Source organism: Phaethon lepturus, unplaced genomic scaffold (genome assembly GCF_000687285.1).
Source record: "Phaethon lepturus isolate BGI_N335 unplaced genomic scaffold, ASM68728v1 scaffold12373, whole genome shotgun sequence".
In the NCBI taxonomy this organism is placed as follows: domain Eukaryota; kingdom Metazoa; phylum Chordata; class Aves; order Phaethontiformes; family Phaethontidae; genus Phaethon; species Phaethon lepturus.
The window spans coordinates 14,030-41,507 of NW_010531256.1; the positions used below are offsets into that span (position 1 = coordinate 14,030).

The 27,478-nt window shown below is 37.1% G+C and overlaps 2 protein-coding genes across 2 annotated transcripts in view; both read right to left on the reverse strand.

Annotated features, from left to right (window-relative positions):
• Positions 1–7,848: 7,848 nt before the first annotated feature.
• LOC104618795 (arylacetamide deacetylase-like 4) lies at positions 7,849–15,156 on the reverse strand. Its single transcript, XM_010284484.1, has 4 exons — positions 15,052–15,156; positions 10,515–10,731; positions 9,673–9,736; positions 7,849–8,626 (listed from the first exon to the last, which is right to left on the reverse strand). The coding sequence occupies exons 1-4, from the start codon at positions 15,154–15,156 to the stop codon at positions 7,849–7,851; spliced, it is 1,164 nt and encodes a 387-aa protein (XP_010282786.1).
• A 5,408-nt stretch (positions 15,157–20,564) lies between these two features.
• Positions 20,565–27,478, reverse strand: part of LOC104618796 (arylacetamide deacetylase-like 4) — a 17,840-nt gene continuing 10,926 nt past the window's right edge. Inside the window, exons 6-8 of the mRNA XM_010284486.1 lie at positions 24,450–24,666; positions 22,889–22,952; positions 20,565–21,336 (exon numbers count right to left, since the gene is read on the reverse strand). Coding sequence (XP_010282788.1) covers positions 20,565–21,336; positions 22,889–22,952; positions 24,450–24,666 — 1,053 coding nt within the window. The remainder of the gene's footprint in view (positions 21,337–22,888; positions 22,953–24,449; positions 24,667–27,478) is intronic.

Genomic DNA, 27,478 nt, shown 5'->3' on the forward strand with positions numbered 1-27,478 from the left:
CTCACTTCAACAGAAGTGAGCGCTAAAAAAACTGTTCTGTCTTAAGCCTTGTTTTCAAGTGTTTCTGAGGTGTCTTCACAGGAGACTAAGCACTCAGTTCATAAGCAGAAATAAAAAGTTTATTAATGTTGCAATACCCTAATTTTCTCCACCCTTCTTTTGCTAATGATATTATTGGCAACAGTTCCTTATACTAAGAAAAGGGGAGAGAGAAGTTTTGACTCTTTACAAAAGGTGGAATTCAAAGTATGTGGAATTTATGTGTATCACGACTTCTTCTCTAACAACGAGAAACGATTATACAGAGGGGCCTCTATTTGAAAATTGTCTGTGTTTGGTTTGTTGTGGATTCATTATGGATGGACATTCCTGTTATAGCGTTAAATTTTCATGCTGTGGGGCTACTTGCAGTTGTCATAAAAGTATATACTTCTCTGAGAAGAAAAATATTCAAATCTACTTTTTTTTTTTTAATAAACTTTGATTCATAGTGGAATACCCAGACACATTCATGCTTGAGTTTTGGTTTATATAAGAGTACACTTGCTCGGTGTATAACCTGTGATATGGTCCGGCAGAAAGATTTGCTCTGTTTATGTGATGTATGTCTACGTTACGTTAGCTGCGCAAGATGTTTCATGCATATGTACTGTTCTTCACGCTGGAGTAGGAGTACAAGTAAAATCAGAGCTAGACAGTACAAGTCCTAATGTACATTAAGGTCTCTCCAGATACATGGTGGTGTGTTTGTAGATTTAAGCCACTATTGTTTCTGGTAAAAGCTTTTCACTAATTAAACTCTCATAATTTTATATTCATTGTAATTCTTGTTTGTAGTTCAATGTAGAGGCGTTATGAATACATGTATATTAGGGAGGCATGATTAAAGTTGGTGGCAGTTGTTTGGTAAAATAATTTTTCTGTTTTTTATTCTTACCAGAATTTAATTTTTCATATAATTTTAGAGTTACAGCTCCCAAACTTTTTTCCAGTCCTGGCTTTTAAAGTGAAATTCCAGTCTGAAAACTGAATTAGTCCTTAGCTTTGTTAGCATAGTATTTAGAGCACAGCAGTCATGACAGCTGAATTGCACAATTTGAGCTTGTGGAGATAAGAAAGCATGGAATAAAGCAACGTAAATTTGCACCACCGTTTGTGAAATAGGCAAATCGTCAGCTGTTCACAATAAGGGCTTTTTCTTTGCTGAGGTTGGCTGATTTGGGGCTACCTTTCCCTTACATGGAGCACAAATTTAGCTATATAATTAGTTACAAACATCAGACTGCAGAATGTTGAAGCCAAACCCAGATACCCATGGTCAATGCTCATTCTGTCCTAAGCTTATCAACATTTATCCATAGGGATAAATAGGATAAATCGGACACAGAAGGGTCATCCTATTGATATTTTTGGTTATTACTTCTGTAAATAGTTTCTATGTAGTGTGGTATTATAGCACAGCCTGTGTTTTTTTTATTGAGTATTTGTTTTGCCATATATTCCCAGCAAAACAGCAGAACAACACTGTTCTTACTAAGTGCTTATTTCTGATGTCTGTGTCACCAATCAAAGTATCCTGAAATAAATTACCACATGGAAATGAGGTTTGGATATTGTATTTCAGCATTCTTGATGATTTCTTATATTTGAATCCTGAGAGGGGGAAAATTCTGTGCTTTCAAAAGAACCTGCAGTCAAGAATAGTAAACTCATAAAGGCACTTACTACTGCAGTATAAACAAAACTTTTAAGAGCAACCAGTAACAATTTAATTAAAAACCTGATATTGGGGATAGATCAGTTCAGATTATGAAAGCTTCATACCAAAGAGGAAATGCATGTCTGCTGCAGCTGTATAAGCTGTTGCTGACACCATATTGGCAGGAGTCTTTTCTTCACAGTATTCAGTGAGTCAATAATTAGACACCTTGAATCAAAACCAAAACACCTCACAGATGCCATCTCTATTTTGAAACTTGGATGGATCTGATAGAGTGGAAGGAATATTTCTTTACTGTCTTTTTTATTTAAAAATAAATTTTAGAAGGGAGAGTTTGGGGTTTCATTTGCTTTTTGGTGTTATGTCCTGGCAGTTGTCTTCAGTGACAGTCTGAACAAAATCTTTCAGTTATGCATTATAGTTCTTCTGTTGTTACAGAAATGTTGGTTAAGTAATGTTTCAGAATACTATCTTAATATTTTACTCTTAATCTCTTAATATTTTACAGCATACTCTGAGTATGCTCAGTTAAAGCATATTCTAACTGTATATGCTATGTCAGCACCTCAAGTCCTTTCTACCTGTCCTGTTCAATCACCATTTCCATGTTTTTCCAGAATCAAGCAAATCCCATGGTCTTAGAGCTACTCGGTCCTTCTGAGGATGCTCATATTCACAACTGTTTCATGATACTTTGTGCTTTGTATTCCAAAATGTTTATGTGACTCAAATGATCCTGTCCCTTTTCTACTGATGCTTGTTCAGAGATGCTGCAAATATTTCCAGTCTGGTCAGCCATTCCTGTACCTGCCTACCTATACATGGGTAGAAATATCCATGATCAGTCAGTCTCTCACGTTTCTAACAGCCAGCAGGGTTTTTGGTGGGTTTTTTCCCCAATTGTTTCTGAGGTGTTAAATTTAAAAAAAAAAAAAAAAAGTTTTATTCCCTTTCAATCCACTCCATGGAGTATCTTACATCTTTGCAAACAAAAAGGCTTTTTCTGGCAGTAGATAGACATCCATCTTGGATAAAAAACTACTAGTAGTAGCTCTTTAAACTGTAGGTGTTTTCTGATGTGTTTTGCTACATCCATTCTTTTATTCTTTCAGCAAGCTCATTGCAAAACCCCAACTTCCACAAAGTCTTTACCTGTTCGTAGATGAGAACAGCCTTGCATTAGCTAAAAAAGATTGAAGACATTCCACTAAACTGGAGAAAATTAACACAGCCTGGAGTTTGGCATTGTAATGTGTGTTATGGATATGCATACAGTTCTTTATTCTTATAAAAGTCAGCTACTCAGAGCTCCAAAATTGATACTTTATTCATTGAATTTAGTGTTGTTTGAGACTGGTATGTTTAATATATCAGTTGGTGAGTACAGAATTGATCATAATTGAGCAAATTCTTCCCATTTTCTCATCAGTGAGCCCCCATTTAGGCAAGAGGTTAGTCCCCTCTAAAATTCTTTTCTTAATTTTCTGGCATATTTCTAATGGTTATAGTAATGATGGGAATACTATCATTTGCATTTGGAATACCTGTGCAAAGAAATATGATCTTTGCTGGTTTTTCCTCAGGCTTAACCTGGGGAAAGCTGTTCGGTTTTGTAAGGCTTATGTAGCTGTGGAATCACAGACCTCTTTGTAGATTGAGAATGCATAAAACTCATCAACTTCATCTCGATTGTTTGTCAGCATGAGAGGCAGGCAGCTTTCAAACCAAACACTAATAAAGGCAAAAGTGTCAGGGTAGTTGGTGCTAATGAGTTATGTGAATGTCATGTATTACTGGTTTTCTTGTAATGTCTTTCTCTAAAATATTGCAAAACATTTCACTTTTGATTGTAGGCTGTGTTAGGAGACACAGCCTACAATCAGAAGTGAAATGTTTCCTAACACAGCCTACAGTTAGCCTATAGTTAGTTGACTATTGCAGATCTACTGTGTGTAATACAGGAAATACTACGAGATTAACTAAAGCATGGTGAAGTAGCCAGCTGTGATAACTGAGGCATTGATTCCGTCAAGTTTAGCCAGGCTTAATAACTAGCTGTAAGGCATAAAGCTAAGAAAACAGGAAAAAAGTAATGTATCCCAAAGAAGAATTAAAAGCAGAAATAACAGCTACTGATATGTTCCTTTTTTTTTAATGTGCATTTCAAAATGAAACACTTAGGTAAATATAATTTGCCTGCCTTTTTTTTTTTTTTTTTTTACTCCAGGTAATTTAGTGGGACAATTAGACTCTGTAGGGCAATTTAACTAACTTGGGTTTTACCAAGTAGAGCATGTAAGAAACTTACCGTCCTCCAGTTCACACATCTTTTCTTGTATTTATGTAAACAAATGACTGAAAGCTTCTCAGACCTCTTCATACCTGTCAGCCTTAGTCTTCTGATCTGTGAGGTGGATGTAGTATGCCCTTTACAGTGACAATAAGAAGCTTTAAGAAATTACAGCTTAGCATGTGCTCTATGATACTCTTTTTTAAAGGTGCTACGTATTTGCTTGATCTGTCTCCTCCTTCATTTAGCCTGCCTCCTACCTACCTTTCAGTGTCCTCCCTTTTTGTTATCTCCATCTCCCCACCCAAATTAGTAGCTACTCCCTATGCATTTTGCTCTTACTCATGACTGAAAGCCATCTTGCATTTAGTCTGCCGTAAATCCTTATTTTAATCTTTCCTTTCTTCTTCTAAGTTATTCTTTAAAGTCCATCCCTTCCAAATAACTTCTGGGTTAAACATCTACTAACAAATTCTGCAGTAAAAAGCTGTATTGTATTTTAAAAAACCAAATAAAAATTATGACAACCACTATGTATTAGCGTTCAGTGATGGAAGTTCAGATCTTGTGCTGTACAATTCAGAGCAGGTACATTTTTTAAATGGTTACTTGACAGTAAGTTTTTGTTATGCAGCATTTTGAAATGTGGATGAGTTCTTGGATATATGTGTCCCTGTAGCTGTGCAGTTCTGTTCCTCAGAATGGATGAAGTCTGCTCCACACAAATGGAGTCCAAATAAGCTGCTCTGGAACATCCACATCATGACGGGTCACCACACTAAAAATTATTCTTATTAAGTCATAAGTAGTTTGAATGTAAATATAAAAACTGCAACTGGCCTTAATTTGCTGTGGCCAGATTTGTCTGAGACTCATAACTCCAAATATTTAGGTTAGCAGTTTCTTCACTATAGTGAGAGTCAGCAAACACAATGAATCATTGAGGTAATGGGCAATCAGAGAAAGAAGATTGACTGGAATAAAAGCAGCCATAGTTTGCAGGATTATGCCTATTTATTTCAGGAGCAGTATAGAGAATGTGCATCATAGAGAATAATGTTAAATGCTTTTAGATAAATAATATTGTTTATAAATAATAGAGTTAATAGATGTGGCATGTTTTCTAATTGCTGGCTTATTTTTAAAAACATTTGCTGTTGTATACTGACTTTTAACTAGAGTTATACAAAAAGGTGATGTAAAGATAAAAAAGCAGAAGATAATTGAAGTTGTAGACTTCTGTTATAAACCACTGTGATTTGATTGGTTTAGAACAGGTAATCTAACTTTAAAATTGTTATGGCTTATAATGTGCTTTGTTATTAAACATACAGCTTTAGTCTATGAAGGCATAACAACAGATTCAGTAAAAATATTTAAGCCTAAAACACAGGTTGACCTTTTGTAATGTCTTTCGGGTACTCATATTCTGTGCCCAGAGCACAAAGTAGTTTGCCAGGTTATTAAAAACTCAATTGTGTACTGACATCTGGTGATGGGAATGGTGCACAAGAATTTGCTTTCCCTTTCTTACGGTCTTTTAACATCTTCCTGTAACACATCGCTGTTCAAATAGTGTCAAGACTTCCCAGCACATACTGAACTTTCCAGCATTTCACTCTTCTTCATGTCTTGGCAGTGTTCTGATCTGTTCCTGGATCCTTTTATTTGTGTGCCAAAGTGTAGAGACCAGCTAAAGACATGTGGCTCATGTCCACGATATTTAGGATTAATATTGCTGGAGTGGACCAGCCTTGTCCACACTCTGTTACTGCTTGGAAAGCGTCGTGGCACGGTCTGTCTCTTTACTCAGGATGCAAACTCTAGAGTAAACTATCACCTCAAGCATACTCATGTTCCGTTTTGGAAGGAACTGGTTGTTTCTGTTGAGATAGGAAGTAACTGCCCCCTCTAAGGACACTTATTTGTCAAGATTATATTTTCCTAAGTTTTTCACAGGCAAAGACTCCTTGATAACCTAGCAGTTATCTAGGTTTAAAAAAAATAAATATCTGTAATATCTTCAGCATGTTGTCTTTGGGTTTTAATACCCGTGAGAGATTTGACAGTTGTCAGCCTTTTTCTTTGTCTTAGTCTGACTTCTTCTGTGTTTTAGTGTTAGGAATGTTCTGTTCTATCACTTTATGGACAAACTGCTGCTGATGTCAATGGAGCAAGTAAACCTCAACATTAGTGGGATAGGTTGCCCATATGAAAAATAGGCAGCATTCAAAAATCAGTGTTAACTGATACGTGTGCCTAGACATCAGGAAAATACTGTAGAAGATTTTTTTTTACTTTTTGCTTATTCAAATTGTATTAATTCAAAAAGACCATATGGAAGAGCCCTGTAAAAGTTCCTCTTTCTCCTGACTATACTATGTGAGTGTAACTAAATGTCATTCATATTGTTCTGGCAGGCTTTATTTTCTCATATGCTGAATATAAATAACATAGTCATGCCGAGCATTGCAGAACGTCCTTCCATGGTTTGTAGAGTGTCTTCTTCTGTCTGAACACTTACCTTGCATAATTGTCTGCAGCATGTTTTGCTTTTTATTATAGTTTAAATAAGCCAGTGGTGGGCAGAAAATGTATACAATAATATCAGATAAAGAGATTTTTATTTTTCAATGATAGAGCTAGAAATTTCCCTGACAGAAACAAAAGTAATTCGTCATGTGGGTAGTGTTCCAGGCATTAATTTAGGCAAAGATAGTCAGAAGTTTTGACTGTAAGTAAAATTACATCTTGGCCCTGCTTCCATTTCTGCATGGAAATACGTCATGCCTACAAGTATAACTCACTGAAGAATTTAAGATATTAGAGTCTAAAGATGTGATAAATTATTATAATGCAGGACATAAGATTATAATAAAAACAGAGAGAAAACAGTTATACTCTGAGACATTCACCTCAGGAGAACAGCATCATTAAAACATTTACTGACATTTCTTGGCAATACTTAACGCACATTTCTAAGAAAATATCCTTATACATTTATTATGCCATTATATTTTGTATTGGTTTACTTGATAATTCATCTCATCTTGTTGTAAACAGTTTAAGATCAACATGAACTTTGATTTATTTGTTGTGGTTTGTTTTTTGTTTCTCCTTCATTGTCCTTTCTCTGCCACAGCACTTTACGTTGTCCCTCTATGAGAAAGTGCTTCCTTGCTTCACATAGTGCAGGCCTACAGTTAATACAAGCTCTTTGTAAAGTAAGTAATGTTACTGTATATTCCCATATATCTTTCTCTACATATATAAGATATATGCATATTCCTTAGCCAATACTTTTTATAACATCTGTGGTTCCAGGCCTAATCATTTTCCTGACCTCCTCTCCTTTCCTTCCACTTCTTTTATGTTTATACTCAGATCTTTTCTGCTATATTCAATTATCTTTAAGCTTGCCTCAAATTCAGCTTTCACCAGATCTAGGCTTTGACAAATCATTGGCCGTGCTTGTTACACACTTAACCTGTAGATTCACGCCCTGCCCCAGTTTGTCCTCAAGTCATGGTTTGTCTTTTAATATTACCAGAACTTTATTGACCCACAAAACACTTGCCCTGGGGACCAGATCATTTATGGGTACGGGCGAAAACTCTGAAGAGGTGGTAAAGAAAGGTAAGTTCACCTGATTTTGCCTCTCATAAGAGAAAACGAAGCAAAAGCCATCACCACATCAATTTATTGGGTAAAAAGATGACAAGTGCAATGCAGAAATTTAAGAAGATGATTTAAGAAAAGGAAAACTGAGGATGTTTTTTAAAAATCTTTGCAAGCAATAAGAGATAGGAATCAGGAAAGGAAAGCAAAAAATGGAATTTTACATCAATCTTAGAAAATTTACTATCTTTTCCAGGCCTTTACTTCCAGACTGGAATGCTATCACTGGACCACAAACAGCTAAGAATACTGTTCCATGGAATCCCTCTTGCAGATGGCACCAGGTCACTTTTATACCATGATCATCTAATCGTTTCTTGTACAGCAGACCATCATCTCTAAGCACATCAAATTCACAGGTCAAAATGAAAGTCTCAGGAAGTCGAGTAATAACACTGTCTTCAGCTAGCAGTGGTGAAAAAACAGGGTCAAACATAGGCTTGATCACTGTATAGACTTCTTTGGAGAATGGATGTGTTGTACATGGTTTGTAGCCTCTTGTCTTAAATTCATGAGGGATGTAGTCAGGACTTACCCATTTCTGATACTTCAGTTGCATATCTTCTGGAACGTGACAACCTTTTAACACTGCCTCTATGACTGACAAGTCTTTATTAAGATACTTCAAACCAAGAGCAACGGTTCGTTCCTTTAACAAAATGGGGACTCCCTTATTCTGCTGATAAGAAGGCAAATTAAAGTCAACACACTGGAGAAAAGGATATATTAGGATTTGTGCTCTCAGCTTTGGGAGATCTCTTCTGTTCACCAGTGCTTGAGCAACAGCAGCAGTGAGTGTACCCCCACTACTATCTCCACAGATGATAATGCGAGAAGGGTCGACTCCATAATCTTGTGCAGTCCTCATAAAGTGTACGGTGGCAGTGAGACAATCCTCAAACTGGGTTGGATATGGATGCTTAGGAGCTAAGCGATATCTGAATAGGAGTGAAAGTATTTTATCATAGTCATACCTAGTGAATGATCCTGTTATCTTTTCAATCATGTATTTCATTCTGAAGATAGGAGAATATTCTGAGATTATAATTACAGCAATAGAATTTATTGTAATTATTGCTTTTGATGTATTATTTGCTACTATTGTTAATGTTTGGGGGAGTCAGTACACTATTGTATCTTTGCAAAATACTTCTTTACCTATCTTTTAAGTGACTGAAGGCACATGCTGAGTTATTGTAGAATTAGGTGGATTAGGTGGCAAGGCAGGTATGTATGAATCAGTTATCAGCAATTCTAGTTAGAAATTGAAGTGAACATTTCCCAACAAATTGTTAGACAATATAAGCATAGAAAATTTATAATGAAAATATGAAAGGTTTTCGGTGGTTTTCTATAAGCTGAATCCTTTATAAACAGAATCAATAAGAATTAATGGTTCTTCAAATATTTTGGGATGTAAATAGTTACTAGTGCAAGTGTAATCAATTTCTAAGACATCAGCTCTTTTCCTGAACTTTTAAAAATTGGTTCTTTTAACAATGCAACACAGCTCATCAGAAAAATATTTTAAATGTTCATTTCAGGTTGGTTGCAAGTTAAATGTGGATACCCCCCCCCCCCCCCTCCCAGTTTTTCAGAACTACTACTAAAATCAGTGTTTAGTAGCCTGGGCAACTGTGCTTTTAACAGAAACAGTTACACTTCAAACACAGTGTTGGCTTTCAACTTAAGGTGGTTTGGTTATGGCTTTAGGAAGCAAAAACATCCTCACCTCTTAGCGGTGGGTACAAATTACAAAATTATTATAATAGGTTTTATTTGGAAGTAAGCAAGAGGGGATTAGTTGACTAATCTTCCTAACTGTTCTTCCTAGTGCTGGTGAAACGCATGTGATCATTAAATGTAAGTGCTGTATGCCCTTTACAAGGAACTTGGCTTGTGGTGACTATACATTAAAGACTTACAAACCTAGAAGGAGGCACAAACAGCTATCATATTTTGTGGCTGGATTGACTCCACTTACCCAACAGACACAACCACTGAATTGCTTTTTCTAGCTAAATAGCGGCATGTTCTTTCATAGGCCCCTGTAAAACAAAATATTTCAATGAAATTGTAACTTGCTTTAGAAATATGTTGAATGAAAATATTCTGAAATTCTTATCTCTGTTCTGTGATTAATGCTACACTGTAATTCTCTTATTGTGGCATGGTTTAATCTGGACATTGCTCACAATTTCACTACGTCTGTGGGAGTCGTCTTCCCAGTAGGAAACCTGAATGTACATCAATGCATTGTTTCGGTCTCATCTTTGAAAAGTTAGTTGATAGAAAGCACCAATGCTGCCACTTCTGAAGTGGTATTGAAGGTGAGAAGTTATTTAAAAACAAAACAAAAAAACCCCACAAAAAGCCCTGCTAAATCTAGCACAAGAATTTTTCTTGGCAAAAGCCACCGTCTAATCACTTATGCCTTTCCATTTCAAATGCCAAAATGTATTTTTCCCTTGTTTTGCCACTATAAAGATGCACAGCAGCATACAAACATACACACAAGCTTGCACACACATGTGAACAGAAATTGGGTCCTTAAAATAAGAAATAAAATTCGAATGAGATTTTCAACTTTTCTCATAAGCATGAGGGAGAAGAAGGAAGAAAACAGGTATTATATATGATCAGAGAATGAAAGTTCTAGGTACACAACCTGTATAAAGACAATTTAATATGATGCCTACTGCATGTAAATAAAATTGTTCTGGTGTCCTGAAATTAATTTTGTTATTTATAATATAAGAAATACCATGTCGGATGAGAAACTACATCGTATTTATAGTTATAGCTCATATTATATATATTACTTACGAATGCTTCCAAACTGTCCAACTCCTCCATGAAAATACAGGATTCCTCTTCTTTGGCCAGTGGTTGATGTTTTTGGCTGGTAAATTCTTACTTTAACCTTTTCAAATCTTAAGTCCTTGATAAAAAGATGTTTATCTTTTAATGGTGGTATTCCATCCATTAGAGTCCTGAGAAAATAGACCTCTGAGGTGATACCTACTTTTTCCAAAAATTTTGCCTGTTAATAAAGAAACCACAAATTAGTGCAAATATTCATCTTACCTGGAGATTGATCATGAAAAATTTAAAATTCCTTGGTCAATTCAAACTTTGTCTCCTGATGGTTCTTACAATGAAGTGGCCAGTCAGGATGATGATGTGGATACATCTTCATTGTAATGTAATTCCTACCAAACTTTGAAATTCAAAGAGCAGTACATTTGACAGAAATGGATGAATTTATCTTCTGTAGCTGCCTGGTGTCCGTGCTTCTCCAAAAGTAAGGCCTTTGAGCCTGTGGGGAAGGTGATCTGAGAGTTGCTTTCACCATAAGCACAGTAACTTGGCTCATTAATACCATGTTACATGTGTGGCAGAAATGTTACCAGTACTATCAGCAGAGCATAGTTTTAGTTTTGGTGGTAATTTCTAGATTATATTAGAAATGTTAGGTGAGGGCATGGTGTTTTTCAAATTATTTAATTCCTCAGTGGAGGAATCCTGGCTTACTTTTTATCAGTAGGAAAAAAATCAAACTTTAATAGTAGATAAAAGAAGGTGTCAAATACTTCAATCTGTCAGGTGCTTCAGTAGCCATGTACCTGAACAAAATAAGGAGAGAGTAGTTACACCATTTTAGACTTAAGCTTTGGATGCAGAAATGTGGCTAATACTTAAGTTTCCCAAACTCGCTACTTTTTAACTTACAGAAAAAAAATTCTGTAGCATCTACCTCAGCTGGCCTCCTGGACAAGAATAGCTTTGAACCTTGGCTTCATTTTCTCACAGCTCAGTGATTCTTACTTAAACATTCAGGCTGAAGATTCTTATGTCACTCTGAGCTAGTCTACTTCACTGCATTTGGATGGCTTTAAGCTGTTTCAGTTGTCTGCTCTAGTCTATTCTTGCTCAAGATGAAAAATATGAGGCAGTATCACTACATTTCCATTATATTGGATTAAATTTTGTACTTTTCTTCTTCAGCAGTACACTTCTCTAATGAGTAATTTAATTTATTGTGTTGCCATTATTCATGCATATGAATTTCAAAAAAAGTTGCATATACAAAGGTACATGCTATGTGTATCTTAAAAACCCACAATAAGTCTTGTGGCTTTCACCTCACATTTCACAGACCTCCTGTAGCTCAGTAATGTGGTCCTGCTAAATTTGATGCAGATATCCCATTTTAAGCCATTTGAGGAGCTGATCCCATATGCAGGAAGGATCCTCTTGTGGCCAAGTCTTAGTCTTATACTGATTCCTTCTACAGAACTCCTGTATGATGTCCATGGAAAAATAATTTTGTTTCTTTACTCCTCCAATTCCCTCTGGTATTTTCTTTCCTCACACTAATACTTTTGTAAAGTAAAGGTTAAACCTGTAGTTAGCTATATTCTTTGTATACAGTATAGAGACCATCTCTGTCTTGGAAATAAATACTGAAAATAAATAGGAGGCCTTATCAACTACAGTGTTTAGTGTTGGCAGCCTGATACCTCTTTTTTATTAAACCTGTAATAGTTTCACGGGTCAACTTTCATAAAGATTGGCATTTATTTATATTGTTCTTAGTCCCTCCACCGTTAGCTGTGAGTATCTTCTATGGATTACCTGCAGCAACGTACAGTTATGGCAGACATCCATAATTAGTATCATCACACATAATCTTCATAGTTATTTATGTTAGTATGCAAATGAAAATTTAACCTTGTGGTGTTTTGAATTGTACATCTCCTGTAAGTAGAAGTTCTACAAGAACCAGCAGAATTTGCATTTTTGCTTTGTTTTCTGATTCAAGTCCATTTTTTTAGTTTATACGTTCCCTCAAAGTGAGGTATCGGTTCTTGGCCTACAGTTACTGGAAGAAAGTGATCACTTGCATGACAGCTGCAAGACTGGGCTATGTGCACATGTACACTTTAGAGTATAGCTAGGCTATGTATCACTGATCTCCTTATTACGAAAAATCCCACTTTCAGGATCTTCATGTTCATAAAGCTTGCTCTTTTGCAGGTGAATAACCAAGTCAGTCAAACATGACCTACATTTTGACATTTATAAATAAGAGTGACCGCTTAGTAGTATAATTTGTTAACCAGTAGTTGGGCAGTTTGGTTATACATTGATTAAGGATTTTCTAACACTATAGCTGACATGACAGCTTGAAAATTAATAGACTTAAGGGTAGCACGAGACAGTCAAAATATGGAACTAGAGAACTGCAGCCTCGATTGAAGCATCGTTTAGCTCAGCCTCTGCAGTCACACTAAGTGCAACAGCGTCTGGCATTCAGAGTGAAATAACTGAAAAACTGATCCCACTGGCAACAACTGGCATGGAGATTTCCATGCACCAGGAGAAAAGCTGTGGAAGAGCTGACTTAGCTTAGAAGTGGGAGTCCAGGTACGTGTTCAGGCAAACGACTAGGGCCTGCAGCAACATGTGTGTAGTAATGTCTGTGGGAGGGATGTGACAGAGCTGTGCTATCCGTGATGTTCGTCCTCTTTACACAGGTACAAATGCCCACGATGTGCAGCCCAGAACTCATCTGAATTACACTTTGTGCCAGCCCTTCTACCTAAATCACTACTAGGATAAATAGGGTACGAGGAGCTTACAGAACTATTAACACAGTAGGTAGCATAATTTAATCAGCCCCTCTGTTTCTGAGATAGGATCAGTCGTTAAGTCCCTTGGCTAGTGTTTAGCTCTGCTGTTATGTCAATTTTTCTTTTTCTAGACGGAATATTAGATGAAAAAATAAAGGATGAGTTAACAGATTTTTCAGTGAAGAAGTTTTATTAACTTTAAGATGTAGCTGTTTTTATTTAAGTATATCCTCATAGGTGAATGCAGACATTTCTTCATAAAATCTATCAGATTGAGCACAATTACTTCAAACTGGTTGGTCTCCAGTGACTTCATGTGCATCTTTTGTCCCAGCTGAAGACAGGATATGCTAGTAAACTTTAATTTTCCCTGCAGTTTTGACATCATCAGTTGTCATCCCTTGAAAGGGTTTGTCTACTTTGACATAAGTAATCGGCCTAACAGCAATACCAACAGTTTCTACGTGACTTGGACTTTACTTGCATTTAAACTTTTGTATAACCATACATTAATATTCTTAACTTTCTGCTCCTTGAGGTGATGTGGTACAGTGTTTTTGCTTGGCCTCTCATTGGCCAGCAGAAAAGATACAAAATTATAAGATGAGAAGTTAAAAACTGCATTTATCACCAGTAAGTTTCTAAATTCCACAGTTTAGCTTTTTACATATGAATTACACAAAGATAAAACTTTGTCTGATGGATAAAGTGTATTCATACAGTGTTCTGAAAATGTGGAAAACCACACATTGTGTAGTATAGCAGATGCAAGAAAATTTAATTTGACTTCTATTACTATCCTATTTCATTGTATTTCTTTACTGTCACAGCAGTGTTCAGCCCTGGGTGGGGCACTTCTCAAGAGACACAATGAGTCACGTTCTTAGGAGCTCACTAGCTGACTTCAGACAGAACTTAATAAGCAATGTAGCAGGGAAAGGGAGGAAGAAATACTATTAGAACATGGAATTGAGGTGAAATGTAATGCACAAGCCAAAGAAATTAAAGGGATTTTTCACAATTTAAACAACTAAAGAAAAGAATCTTCATTTAGGTACTAAGTGTTTTTAAAATGAGAGAGGCAACAATTAATTCATGAAAGGATAATTGATGAAACAGAAAGACAAGTTAAGTCATATTTTAGTTTTGAAGAGAAACAAGGATGAAAAAGGATCAAAAATGTGCCAAAAACAATGACACAGAAAGACAGCTTTAACATATCTCAAAGAAGGAAGTCATATAGACATATTGAAAGGCAAAAGATGATGAAAGTGGTAGCTGTCTTTCAGAAGTACAGTGATACAATTATAGAAGAGAACTGAGATCATGGACATCATTTAGTTGCTCATTCTCTAAATAAGCACCATGTTCTATAGAGCAGAAGTTCCACTTACACAGTGCAGTGAGCTTCTTAAGCCTTCCAGCACTGCACTGAGGCAACAGGATTAAAAAGCTAAAACTTAGCCATGAGAAAAAAATTAGTATTACTCAGTCTGCAGAATTTTATTTTTTCCATATTGTAACCTTTGGTGCCGCATAGCAAGCAGTAGAGTCTATTATACTCAGCTGTGCTGAAGGTATCTGCAGTGGTGCTCACATCACCAAATAAATTCAATAGCATATTTGCAATATATTTAAACATTGATTCTAAAAAAGCCCTCACCAATTCATTACCCCTCTATCAGAAATGAAATTAAAAACTCCAGCTTTAATCAAGTTTTACTCACCAGACCAAACCCAAAGTTGAGGAGGTAATGAAAAACGTAAAGCTTTTGGCGCTGACTAAATCCATGAGGGATTTCTGCCTTGGGGTGCTCATAATAGAATGCCATTGCCACAAAGACAGTCAAAACAGCAAGAAAAATCACCAGGAGGAGTTCCATCTCACTGTGCTGTTAGGAGCCAAAAGAAGAACCAGCTGTGGTTTCTCTCCCCTTCTGACTTTCGAAGGATTTCTGAAGGTAAAGGCACAGGATTACCAATTCTCTTCATATCCCATCATCCAGCTTTTGAAAATGCCAATAAGAAAATGAAAACATCTGGCAATCAAACCATACAATTAAACAGGCAGTAACAATTAGTCGTGGGAGAGGCTTGCATAAGCAAGTTTTCATATTTGCAGCTAACATGTTTTGAGTCTGTGCCCATCACTGTAGAGCCAGTGCTTGATACATCATTTGTAGCGTCAGTGTTATGAAAAGACAAAAACTTGATGTGTCTCTCCCTGTTTCTCAAATACAGTCAAGTCTGTGTTATTTCTGAGTTCCTGTGAATTCCTGTGGAACAGGATTTTTTAGTAATCATCTTCAGAGCTGCTCAGTTTCTTGATTTATTGTGCCTCCCTCCACACCTTACTTCTTCAGACTTTTAGTGAAATCAAGGTTTCTGTGTCGCAAACGTATTTCATCACCTTTGATGACTGATTTTGTACACTGCTATGTTGCATCTTTGAGTCTAATGCAACCAGAAGCAGCTGCAGCCTGAAGTGTCAGTGCTTTGCATCTTGCTTCATCCTCCTTGATAGCTTTTCTCCAGCAGTTGAAAGCCTGTACCAACTGTTTGTTTGTTTTGTGTTTGGTTGAGCTTTACAGTACTGCAGTCTCTGTCTTCTCATGAATATATTACTTACAGGTGTCATTCCAGGTAGAAATATGATTCCAGCTGCTGAACACTAGACTTGGACTTCGTGGTTTTAGCACTAGTAGCAATGACTAGCCAGCAGCAGCCTGCTCTTTTCTGTGTACTCTGTGGTGAGCTTTAGGATCTGTGCCTTCTGCTGGAACTAACATATTTTTCAGTACACAAATCATTAGTGATAAGATTTAACCTGAAACAAAAAATCTGTAAAGCAAAGCTTTTTCAGCTCATAGGATGTCACCCTTGAGAACAGTGTCTTTTTACCAGTCTGCTCCAACCGTGAAGGCAACAAACTCGCTCTGAAGAGTAGCACTATGGGTAAAATGGGTGTGTAACATTTTTCCTTAAAAAAAAAAAAAGAGTGCAAGGGGTAAGATGACCTTGAGATGTATATTAAAATGAAACTTAAATACACAGAACCCTAGAGCTTTAGAATGCGCAGTCCATGACCTGTATAGGAAAGAAGACCTCAGACTTGATTTCTGCCTTTAGAAACTCTTTGTCAATTGTTTAGAATAAACAGGAAGGAAGTTCATTTTAGAGTCTGGTGATACACTGTCTGAGAAGAAGCAGATTCTGTGTTTGGCTCCCTCTGCCTAAACTGTTTCTTCATTTTATCCAACAACTCCTTGCAGACTTTCATTTCCCAGTGTCTCTCTTACCTCTCCCTCCTTTGCCAGAAGCTTGTTTACATTCTAAGTATAAAATCAGGTTATTTTTGTTTATTCTTCCTTGTGGCACTTGATGCAGTCACCCAGCTCAACAAGGGTTGTTGGCGAAAGGCTCATTGCCTGGTAATTGGGACATTCTCTTGGGAAATGGAAGTGGGGAATTCAAACCCGTCAGGACCGAGGTGCCTATAGGATTCAGCTTTCTTCTAGCTCGGACAAGAACATTAGGAAATGCTGTTATACAAAACATGGTTGCAGCTCCCTTCTTTAGCATTTAATAGTGCAAGTAATTAATCAGCTTTGTGCTAAACTGTGGTGTCCCATTGAGTTAGGTGTGGTCTAAGTATACTTATCAGATTTGGCCCCTCTGGGGATCTAAGAAGTCTTCTGACAGATCCTTTGTACTAAGGTTCTTACCACCTATGGTTCATCTGTTTTCTAAATCTTTTTGGTGCCAGTCCTTGTGGTAGCTTTACCAACAGCTGGTGGGTCTTGGACTTTTCTGGGCGTGTTAACTAGGTCCAGCCGTCACAGCACCCTCACCAACCCTAGAGGCTCCACACACAGGCTGTATGCTGTATGTGCTGGAATCTGATACCAGCTGTGGAAGAAACAAACTAGTTGGTTCTTGAAGTAATAAACTGTTTTTTGTTTTGGGCATTACAGGTACAGAGTAATACTTAATGTTTTATAAGCGTAGACTCAGCAATTTATGAGCTTGCTTGAGTCCCAGGATGGAGAACCACTCCCTAAATAATCATTCAAATGCATGCTCTCTCCAGCTTCTGATTTTTTAACTTTATCTGTTGCTCCTGTGAGATAGACCAGAGGAAATGGCTCCTGAGGCCAAGATTGCATTTTCTCCTCCACCAGGAACTCCCTTTCTTACTAATTTCCAGTGAAGAGATGAATGTCAGTGCCTGGAAACTTGGCAATACTGAGCTGGCATCCTTAAGCTTTTTCTCTGTTGCGTAGCTACAGATGCTGGGGGAGACAGAGGCTGAGCCAGTTGCAATCAGGCGGTCCCAAGAACTCTCTGCCTGTCTCTGAATCGTGATGCTGATTAGGTGCTTAGACTTGGACACAGCAAGTGTGAATGGATGCCTGTACTCGGGTACTGGGAAACGTTCCCGAGAGAAGGTGCTGCTTGACCCCCAAGAAGCTCCTTTGAGTTCTGTGGAGCGTGAGAGCCATCTGGTGCTTGAAATCTGAACCTGGAAACCGAGCTAGCATAGTCAGGTCCTCAGCGACATACTCTGACTGCCATTAGCTGTTAAGCTTGTATGCAAAGCACTGACAAGATCTGTTAATGGCTTATTTTACACGATAACTTGTGTGCACACACTTGTATCTATGATTATTTCTCTGTTATGTGTAATTCCTTGTAGCAATACATTGGTGTCCATAATTCTGGACGCGCACTGCAAGCTTGAGCTTGATTGTGTTTTAAGTACTTGACTGTAGCTCATTGAACATGCAGACAGTGAGATGAACATGCTGTCAGGAAGTGTATGTGTAGAGGCTAGTAAAAATTATTTTGTGTCTCTCCCTAGAAAAAAGAAAAATCTTTAAATGAGTGATAATTTTGAAAACGAATTCCACACTTTGGAAACTATAAAATGTCTTCAAATTAACAAACATTCTATCTTTGCAATGCAAGACACAGCATATCTGTAATTAGTTAAAATAAATGAGAGGACAGGAGTTTCCATGGAGACAATTAGATCATGTGACTTCTAAATTTTAGAAAATACAGGAGTCACTACTAGAAAAGGAATACGTTGTTTCAGCACTTGCTGTTCTCTGCTACTCTGCCCATCTGCACTACCATGGTTATAACCCTCAATACAGATTAAAATGCATGTGTTCAAGAGAGCTAATAATTCTGCTGACATATTTTAAAGATAAATTTATTAATATTTATAGTAAATTAAGACCTACAGATAAAGGACCATGGAAAAATCTCAGGAGGAGATCAGTGTAGAGTTTGGACATTGGCCCATAAATGAGGCCTAAGTCCAGAGATTGAATAATGAAAAGAAAACAAGTATTGGATTGCTGAACTGACAAGGAGTATAATACACGCTGCACTGGGTGAGATGTGTGTAAAATAGTATGTGATCACATGTGATGATCATAGATGACCGTATGTGATCATCTCATAACTTAAAACATACAAATGGAGTTCTATGGACATCCTTAGTTCTGGCACTTCCAACCATCCCTGTATCTGCACAGAATCATCCAAAGGACAAGCCTGGTATAGAAGATGCAAAGAAGAGTGATACATGAATAAAAATGATCCTAAATAAAGATAAGCCTAATGACTCTCACACGTTTGACTCAAGTTCATGAAGACATATCCAAGCTAACTTAGCAGACATAGATTAACTGCTCAAATATTATCCAGCTTTTTGCATAGCTTTCACAGCAGATAGCGACTCTGCTGGTCTAGTTTCAGCTACCAACATGTAAGCTAGTAAGCCAGCCTTCATCTTGAGATCAGAAACCAAACCAAATTCTCAATTTCATATCACGTTGCATAACCAAGACAAATTCTGTAATCCTCCAACAGCGGAACATTTGGAAATTTATCATGTTATTTATTCCTGGAAGAATGTCCTTGTTTGAAGAGTAAATTGATGATCCCCGCAGTAGGAAAAATGAAACAAATATCTGTTGTGTCAACAGAGGATGAAGAAACATCATTTCATTTTGCTGAGGGGGACTGGAGAACAGGAATTCACAAGCAACAACTTGTTGCTCCAGAGATTTGTAACTGCTAACTTCTCACCATATTTAATTAATACAGTGACAACACGAAGAATTTAACCCACCATTTTCTTCCTACTCACAGTTTGGCTGGCAGAGTGTGAAGGTACGTACTAACCTCTTTCCACGCTTGTGTGTGCGTAGGTATTACAAGTGCAAGGTTGTTGCATAACAGTGATGAAGTATTTTACAATTCCTAGGCATTGCGTGGCCAGCTATCTTGACATGCAATGGCAATTACCTTGGCATCTGTGTTTAGCAAAGGTGGATCTATCCTAATAAGCAATGTAACAATTGAGCTGAGATTATTTTTTTTTCCTTCCGTGTTTTGGATATTCACAGAAATTATTTTGGCAGCTTCCATGGTGTTTACATACTTTCTCCCCAAATTCCAAGCAAACAAGTTGATTACTTACCTGATTACAAAAAGGCAATAAACATCATGTCTCTGTCTTCCCTGAATACTACCAAATGCTTCTCAGAAAGGAACTTTATAGAATGTAGTTTAGAGGACATTCAGTTATGTTGGTGCGGTTCTCCCTTACTCCATCAGTGTTGCCAGTCTCAGATACTTACAGGCAGCCACTTCGTACAGCTCACATTTCTGTACCTCGCTTCTGTGTCAGCCATTTCACTTTAAAATCAGATTTGTAAGTACACCCAATTCCCTCCGTCAGATTTTACAACCAAGTCCAAAGCTCCTGGTTGCCTACACACATAGCCTGATGATTACTACTCATCTCAGAAGTACTGAAAATATCTTCAATCTCCAGAGGCGTTGGGGGGGGGCATTTTGTCTGTGCTGTCATGCTGATGTTGTGTGTATTATGTGGATATGCCTAGGCCCATTGCTGATTGCTCATACATTGCATGCTTTAAAATTTTTTTTTTTTGTGAGTTTTGATTCTTTGACCTAAGAAGAGAACAAAAATTCTTACAACACAAGAAGAGAACAGCAAAACTAGCATACTAATTAATGGTGTTAAAAAAAAAGATAATGAAAAATACATCATTTTCTCAAGTAATAGCAATTGAAAATCAGAATTCAGTAGACCATGCTAATCTTATTATTTCTTGCCTAGATTCTAATGTACAAATAGCTAGTAAATAGTTAACTGAAATACACTCTCTCTGCATACCAGTATATTCAAGAAAATAGTTTAATAGCCTTTTATAAAGTTTACGGTGTAGTTCACCATTTTACTTGACGATGGAAAAGAGAAAATACCATAACCAAAAAATGCCAGGGCACAGTGGAAACCTTCCTTCATGTGGTACCAGGTCACTTTTACGTTGTTGTCCTCTAACCGTTTCTTGTACAACAATCCATCATCTCTGAGCACATCATGCTCACAGGTAATTATACAGGTATCAGGTAGGCAGCAAACAACAGCATCTTCTGCTAACAGGGGGGAAAATCTTGTGTTAAACAGTTCTTTCGCTTCTTCATGGACTTGAGGTAAAAATGAAGTGGGTAACGGTGGTTTATAGCCCAGTTTAAATATCTCTGGGATAAGATCTGGATTTATCCATTTCCTATACTTCAAATTCATACTCTCAGGAACATGAGAACCTGCCAAAATAGCTTCCTTCATAGAGCAATCCTTTTTCAAGTACTTCAGAATAAAACGGACTGTACGTTCTCGGGACAAGAAGGCGACGAAAGCATTTTTCTGGTGAGATGGCAGATTAAAGTTCAATGCTTGGAGAAGTGGATAGATCAGTACCTGGGCACATATTTTTGGGATATCTCTTCTATTTACCAGTTCTTGGCAAACGCTGGCAGTAAAAGTGCCCCCTGCACTATCCCCGCAAACAATAATCCGACCAGGATCCACCCCGTAGTTTTCTGCAGTCTTCATAAAGTGTACAGTAGCAGCGAGACAGTCCAAATTTTGGGATGGATACTTATGCTCAGGAGATAAATGATACCTAAAATGTTCAAAAGAGAGCAGTTACTACAAATAGATATATTTGTAAATTGTTTGAATGTGTCATCTTAAGTGCATCCATATATTTGCAAAAACTCACCAAACCCAGTAAAGTTTCGCATGCTGAAGCAAACCAGAAGCTTCACAAAGCCACACATTTACTCAATTCCTGATATGAGTGCACCTGCTGGGAATCACAGTTCATGCCAGCAGGGAAGTCTCCAATTTTCTCATTTGGACTGTGACATACCTTGCAGGTACGTATAGCTGTGAGTCAGTCCTGCTTTACCCACAAGAGCCAACCAAGTTCTGGCTCCTGAGCTTTTTACACTGATTATTGTATTATTATATATTAGTTCAATATTGTGGGTTATTATATGTTTTAATATAAAAAGAATAATTTAATAATATATTATAAAGCGCCACATAGTAAGTACTGTGGTGACAAAATAGCTTCCTGCAGACAATGTTTCATTGATTTTATTAATTAGAACAAGTGAATTACAGAGGAGTGATGTTAAAGTATCAATCTCTCTGTTTATTCCTTAACAACTTGCTTTCATATGATGAAAACCAAGGCAGGCGTAACAGTCAGATAGCCAGACAAGTTAAAGTGTTGTAATTTGATTCCAATAACATATAAGACTACTTTGAGACTACATTTTTAACAGCCATGGTTCTTTATTCTCTGTATTCGTGGTCTTAGGGCTTTCTGGAGAAGATTAAGTTTAAGAAGGAAAAGATAAATACTGCAGAGGTAACAGTGCAGGCATTTTCTCTTAACCCTTCACTGTTTGCTGAGGCATACTGCTGCTGCTTTTCTGTTTTTTCACTATTCTGTGAAATTAATTCAATGGATTCATAAAGTAAACATCCTAATAACCAGGGAATAAAAGGATATCGATATCTTTTCAGAGTCACTTTAAATGCATCGTGACTCACCCAGATGAGATATTGAATATGCAATTCATTCTCAAAACCAATTCCTCCCAACTTAATAAAATTCTTTAGTAGTGAATTTTTTCATGGATCAATTTGTTGGAAGCTAAAGTTTCTTCATACCATCAGCTATTTTCCTTAAGCAAAATATCTTTAAAAGGAAGCAGTGATCCTTGCAGGTTTAAAAAAAAAAGTATTGAATTTTAGACTTATTATTTACTCTTTTAAATCATCCCCAAGGCTCCCTAAATACTAAAACCTGAAATTGGGGGGGAAAAGCTTATAATTTCTTATTATCGAACAAAGGCAATTATTATTGTGGTGATAACGATGTCAAATGAACAAATCTCTTTGTTCTTCTGAAAATAGCTGGCATACCTATTACTTTTGTAATTTTATAAACCTGTATCAGGTATTTCTCATTGTCATTTCGTGGCACATGCTTGCTCACACATATCAACAGCGTAGGGGTAGACAACACTAGAGCTCAGTTTCTTTTCTTATATTCAAAGTAATGTAAGTACAGAATGGGCATTGTTCAGGGGGTGGGGGAAGTAAGGGGGAAAGCAGCGGAACTAAAATTCTGGGAGTAATGTTGGGTGGAGTTCACTTACCCGACAGACACAACCACTGAGTCAGATTTTCTGGCTATGCACCGGCATATCCTTTCATGACTTCCTGAAGAACAAATGTTGTTAATGTAATTAATATCTTAGAATAATTGAAGCAATATCATCCCTTCTTTTTCTATGACATACTGCCATGATTGTTATGTGGGCCCCTTGCCTATTTAGTGAGCTACCCAAATTTTCCCTAGGATAAAATTAATCCAGACTCTTGATCATCAGACACACTGTGGAGTTCATACATTAGGGATATTGTCAATCTCTAAGGAAAATAAGGAATTATGATTATTACTATTAGTCAAGGGGCAGTGGTTTGAAACTGAGAGAGGGTAGAATGGGATCGGATATAAGGAAGATGTTTTTTATGATGAGGGCGGTGAGACAATAGAACAGTTTCCCCAACAGAACAGGATGCCCCATCATTGGAAGTGTTCAAGGTCAGGTTGGATGGGGCTTTGAGCAACCTGATTTAGTGAAAGATGTCCCTGCCCATGGCAAAGGGGTTGGACTAGATGGTCTTTTAAAATCCCTTCCAACCCAAACCATTCTATGATTATTATGCACAGTTGCTTAGAGTGGTTGTAAGGGATAAAATAGCTTGAGATCTTTGTAAAAGCTTATTACATTGTTTTAAGTAACTGAGTCTGAGACTGACTTCGGTATGTCATATCATTTTGCTGTGGAAATGCTGATTGTAGTACTATAGCTAAGTCTAAATGAATTTTGTATTTGAAGCAGAGATTTGACTGTTCTCTGAAGAATGAAGGGCGCAGCTGGTATGCACCCTCTGAAATCAGTGTATTTCTGTGTGGCCAATTCAGGCAGAAATCTAAGGCATCCAAATTCTGTTATAGTAAATTGTCTAATTATGTAATTATTCCATGGTAAGGTTGTCGGCAGAAATGTGCCTCTTTTAATGTATTTAAAGATACATTGAGTTTTCCTTCAACCTTAATTCCTAATTTGCTGCATTTAGAAGATTTGGTTTACAGATACATGCTCAATGATGTGTTCATTCAGTGACAGAATTCTAACGCCACTTAATACGAGTGCATGTCTACTGCCTGTAGAAACATTATATTTTAGAACTTTTTATATTACACGTTTGCAATTATCTGCTTTCTCTAATAAATTTAAACTGTAAAAAAAGGACAATATAACTAAAGCACATGCATCATGGACAAACATTTTAAAATAGCTGCTCTAGGCCACTTGAATTGCCATGAACACTGTTTATAGAAGTCCCAATAAACATGCTTCTGTTAGAGATGAAAGGGAGCAATGCAGGTGTTAATAACTTCTGTCAGGTTTTCAGACAAAAAAATAACATTTCTTTAGCAGCACCACTTACTGTAAGGAATATATATGCCATAGAGAGTTCTATATCCTATAAAAAATAATTTAGATACTAAATAAGGGTAAACTGGAGAGTGCTTTCTATCTCTCAATCTTTCAAGCTATGCTTCAGTCACTTCTTAGGTTCAGGATAGTTTTTAAAAATTATAGTTAAAAATCCTAAATAATCATGTTTTCTCTTTCAGTTCCTTACTGATGCTTCCAAACATCCCACAGCCTCCATGGAAGAAGATGACTCCTCTCCGTTTGCTTGCAGATGGTACTCTTGGGAGGTAAATCCTCACTGGCACCTCATCGAAATGTAGATCCTTTATGAAGAGCTTTGAATCCCTACATGCCGGCAGTCCATCAGTAATCAACCTCATAAGTATGTGCTCCTCAAAAATACCCAAACTTTCTAAGTTTTTTGCCTAGGTAGATACAACAGGAAAAAATGAGAAATTAGTATAAGAAATTCAAGTCTTCCCACTCTATAAAGGCCACAAGCTACCTTTTTCTATACTATGTTTAGGATAATTGTATTGGTTATTTGCTTCTTTATAGGATTACCACAAATAACTCTAGTAGTTTGTGATTTCAGTTATGAAAGTAAAAACATACATCTTCATGATTTGAGGTACCATTATTTCTGGAAGAATGTTGTAATACTTGTTCCATGAAATGTATTATACAAATACCTTCTAATTTCTGCGATCTGGATTTACCACAAGTAACATCAGGCATTTGCTTAGGTATGGAAGTTAGGAGTCATGAGGCCTGAGGCTCCTTTTATAATCAGAGGCATTTCTTGAGAATGGTTCTAATTTCAGGTGTGTTAAATCATGCTCTGGAGATGTCTGTTCATGTCCATTGATTATAAAGGGAGGCTGTGTACTTCAGATGCCTCAGTTTAAGTATTTAAGGTTAGGTGAGATGAAAATGTCCCTAGCATGACAGCATTTAGTATACTGGGAGAAAAAGACTCATCCCAGTTTGTGAGCAAGATTTTGTAACTTACTGGTCTTGGGCCATCTCCATGCCACAGGGTCAGTGAGAACAAGCTTTAAGAAAATCATGAGTGCCTATATCAATAATGAAGGGCTGCTGGCCTAAATGAAAAACTGATGAAAATGGTTCTGACTCTTATCTCCATCAGTGAAACTTGTCTTTATCAAGATCTCACAGGTATTTATGAAATGGCTCTGCAGTCAGTTTCTTACATCTAATCAGGGAAAACAAATATTCTGCAGACAGAGAGGTTTGTTAAATGTGTCAAAATATTGTCTTATCCAAGGCCAGCCAACTGCTGATAATTCAGATAGCCTGAAGATCACATTGGAATCTTCCTTTATTTTGCACATGTGTTGTAACGGATGCATTTCCTGCTATTTCCCTTCCCATTAAATGGTGACTTAATTGCCCTTATGGACTATTATAATTCATTCTTCTGGAGTGATGATAATCATCACAAACAATTTGCAAATTGTATTGTTCTCTTCTGAGCAACAGAAGTCTCTGTATACACTGCTGTATCCATGCCTTGTAAACTAATGGCCAGATATGCTTTTGTAAATTGTTCTTTCCAGCCTTGTGTATCGGGACTTTAATTTAGACCTGCTCTGTCTGCCTCAGAGACAATTCAACTGTTGGCCTTAAATAGTAATTTTGCTGTGAAAGAATGCCAGAGTAAGACAAAGAGGCAGAACTTTCTTAGGTGCGTGATCCCAGCTACCATGTATGTATGAAGCCAAATCTCACATAGTTCAAGTCTGTTGCAACACCCAGTTCCTCACCAAGGCCTTTCTCAAACAACACAGATTCTTTCTTCCTAATAATGTAAACCAGGCTGCAATAAATAAGTTGGGTGAGGAGTAATAAAAGAAACCACCATGAGCCATGGAAGAGAGACAAAATCATTTAGAAACAAAGATGGGAACCCAGAGGTGATCTGGAATTTTTTCCTAACGCTCTGTGCCACAACTGCGAGCAGTGCTTGGGCTCTTTTAAGTCACAGTTCCTAGAGACAAATGGATAGATACAGTTCTTGCCTTCCATTTGAAAACACACATTTTTAGGTATCATGGCAAAGGGGAAAATATAAGAGCAATCGTGGCAGAAACCGCAAGGTCAATATAACCTTCCCCAAACAGCAATTTTCAAAAACTCTCAAGACTCTTAAGTCATTTTGTCAGAGTTACGATTTTGGAATGGTTAAGTTGGAAGAATTGCCATACCTTTTTTATTTAATCTCATCTGCACTTTCTAATGTCCCCGAGTTTTTACAGAGCTTTCAGATGACAGATTGTAATATATAAGATAAACTAGGTATCAGATCATTCTATCTAAATATCCTCTTTCCTTTCCTTATCTTAGGAGCTCCTGATGTCACAGAGGCATCTTCAAATTCAGGGAAAACAAGTGTCATGAAGGAGAATGGGGAATTTGGTATGTATTCTGTTGAAAAACTTTTTGATCAATAATTACAAAATACTTCAGAACCAATAACAATACATTCAAAAAATAAAAGCTATGACTATTCCTAGACAGATGTGATCAGTGTTAGTAGGTGAAACATATCATATAAGCCAGGTTCTAAAATGTGTATATGTGTAAGAAAAAGAGGACACAGATCAGCGCGTCAGCATACCTTTTCTTGTGAAATCGGGTCTCTGAAAAACTATTTGCTGAAACACCTAAATTCTGGCACAAACTGGCTTTTTATGTGGAAAATTATATGGGGACCAGATTTTTACTTCAAAAATAATTATGAAATCACATACCAACTAGCAAAAAACACTCCATTTGAGCTTCATGGACTTTAAGACTACGTTAGACAGTCTTTCTGTCAGTCACTTTGAAGTGTTATGCTGTGCCAGCTAAAATAATTATCATCAAAGCTTTATATCACAGTGCAATATGCAGAGTTAGTCTAAATGCAGATCTGTATGAATAGATTAAAACAAAAGCTAGGGTGTGAGGTAGGAGGCTTTCTCTCATCTCTTCCATTTGGGATTGTCATTGATTTCTTTATGACAGTGTATGTGGATAGATGCAGCTGGAGCATTGTATGTATGACACCTATGCTGTAGAAGGTACACCTTTAACCGTTAATGCAGCTTTTCTAAGACGTATTGCAAGTAAAGTGGAAGAACAGAGGAAAAGACTGTCCTGTATGGCAGAAGAAAAGAGGTCCTTACTCCAACATACAGTACAAACAGACACATCACTGACACAAGAAGAGCG

Bases quoted from the DNA above. Each gene is read 5' to 3' on its own strand.
- LOC104618795 (XM_010284484.1), bottom strand. From the start codon at position 15,156: ATGGCATTCTATTATGAGCACCCCAAGGCAGAAATCCCTCATGGATTT. The intron at 10,732-15,051 runs GTGAGTAAAACT...CTTTATTAACAG, and splicing joins TCAACTTTGGGTTTGGTCTG to GCAAAATTTTTGGAAAAAGT. The intron at 8,627-9,672 runs GTAAGTGGAGTC...ACTCCTATTCAG, and splicing joins TCAGTGGTTGTGTCTGTTGG to ATATCGCTTAGCTCCTAAGC.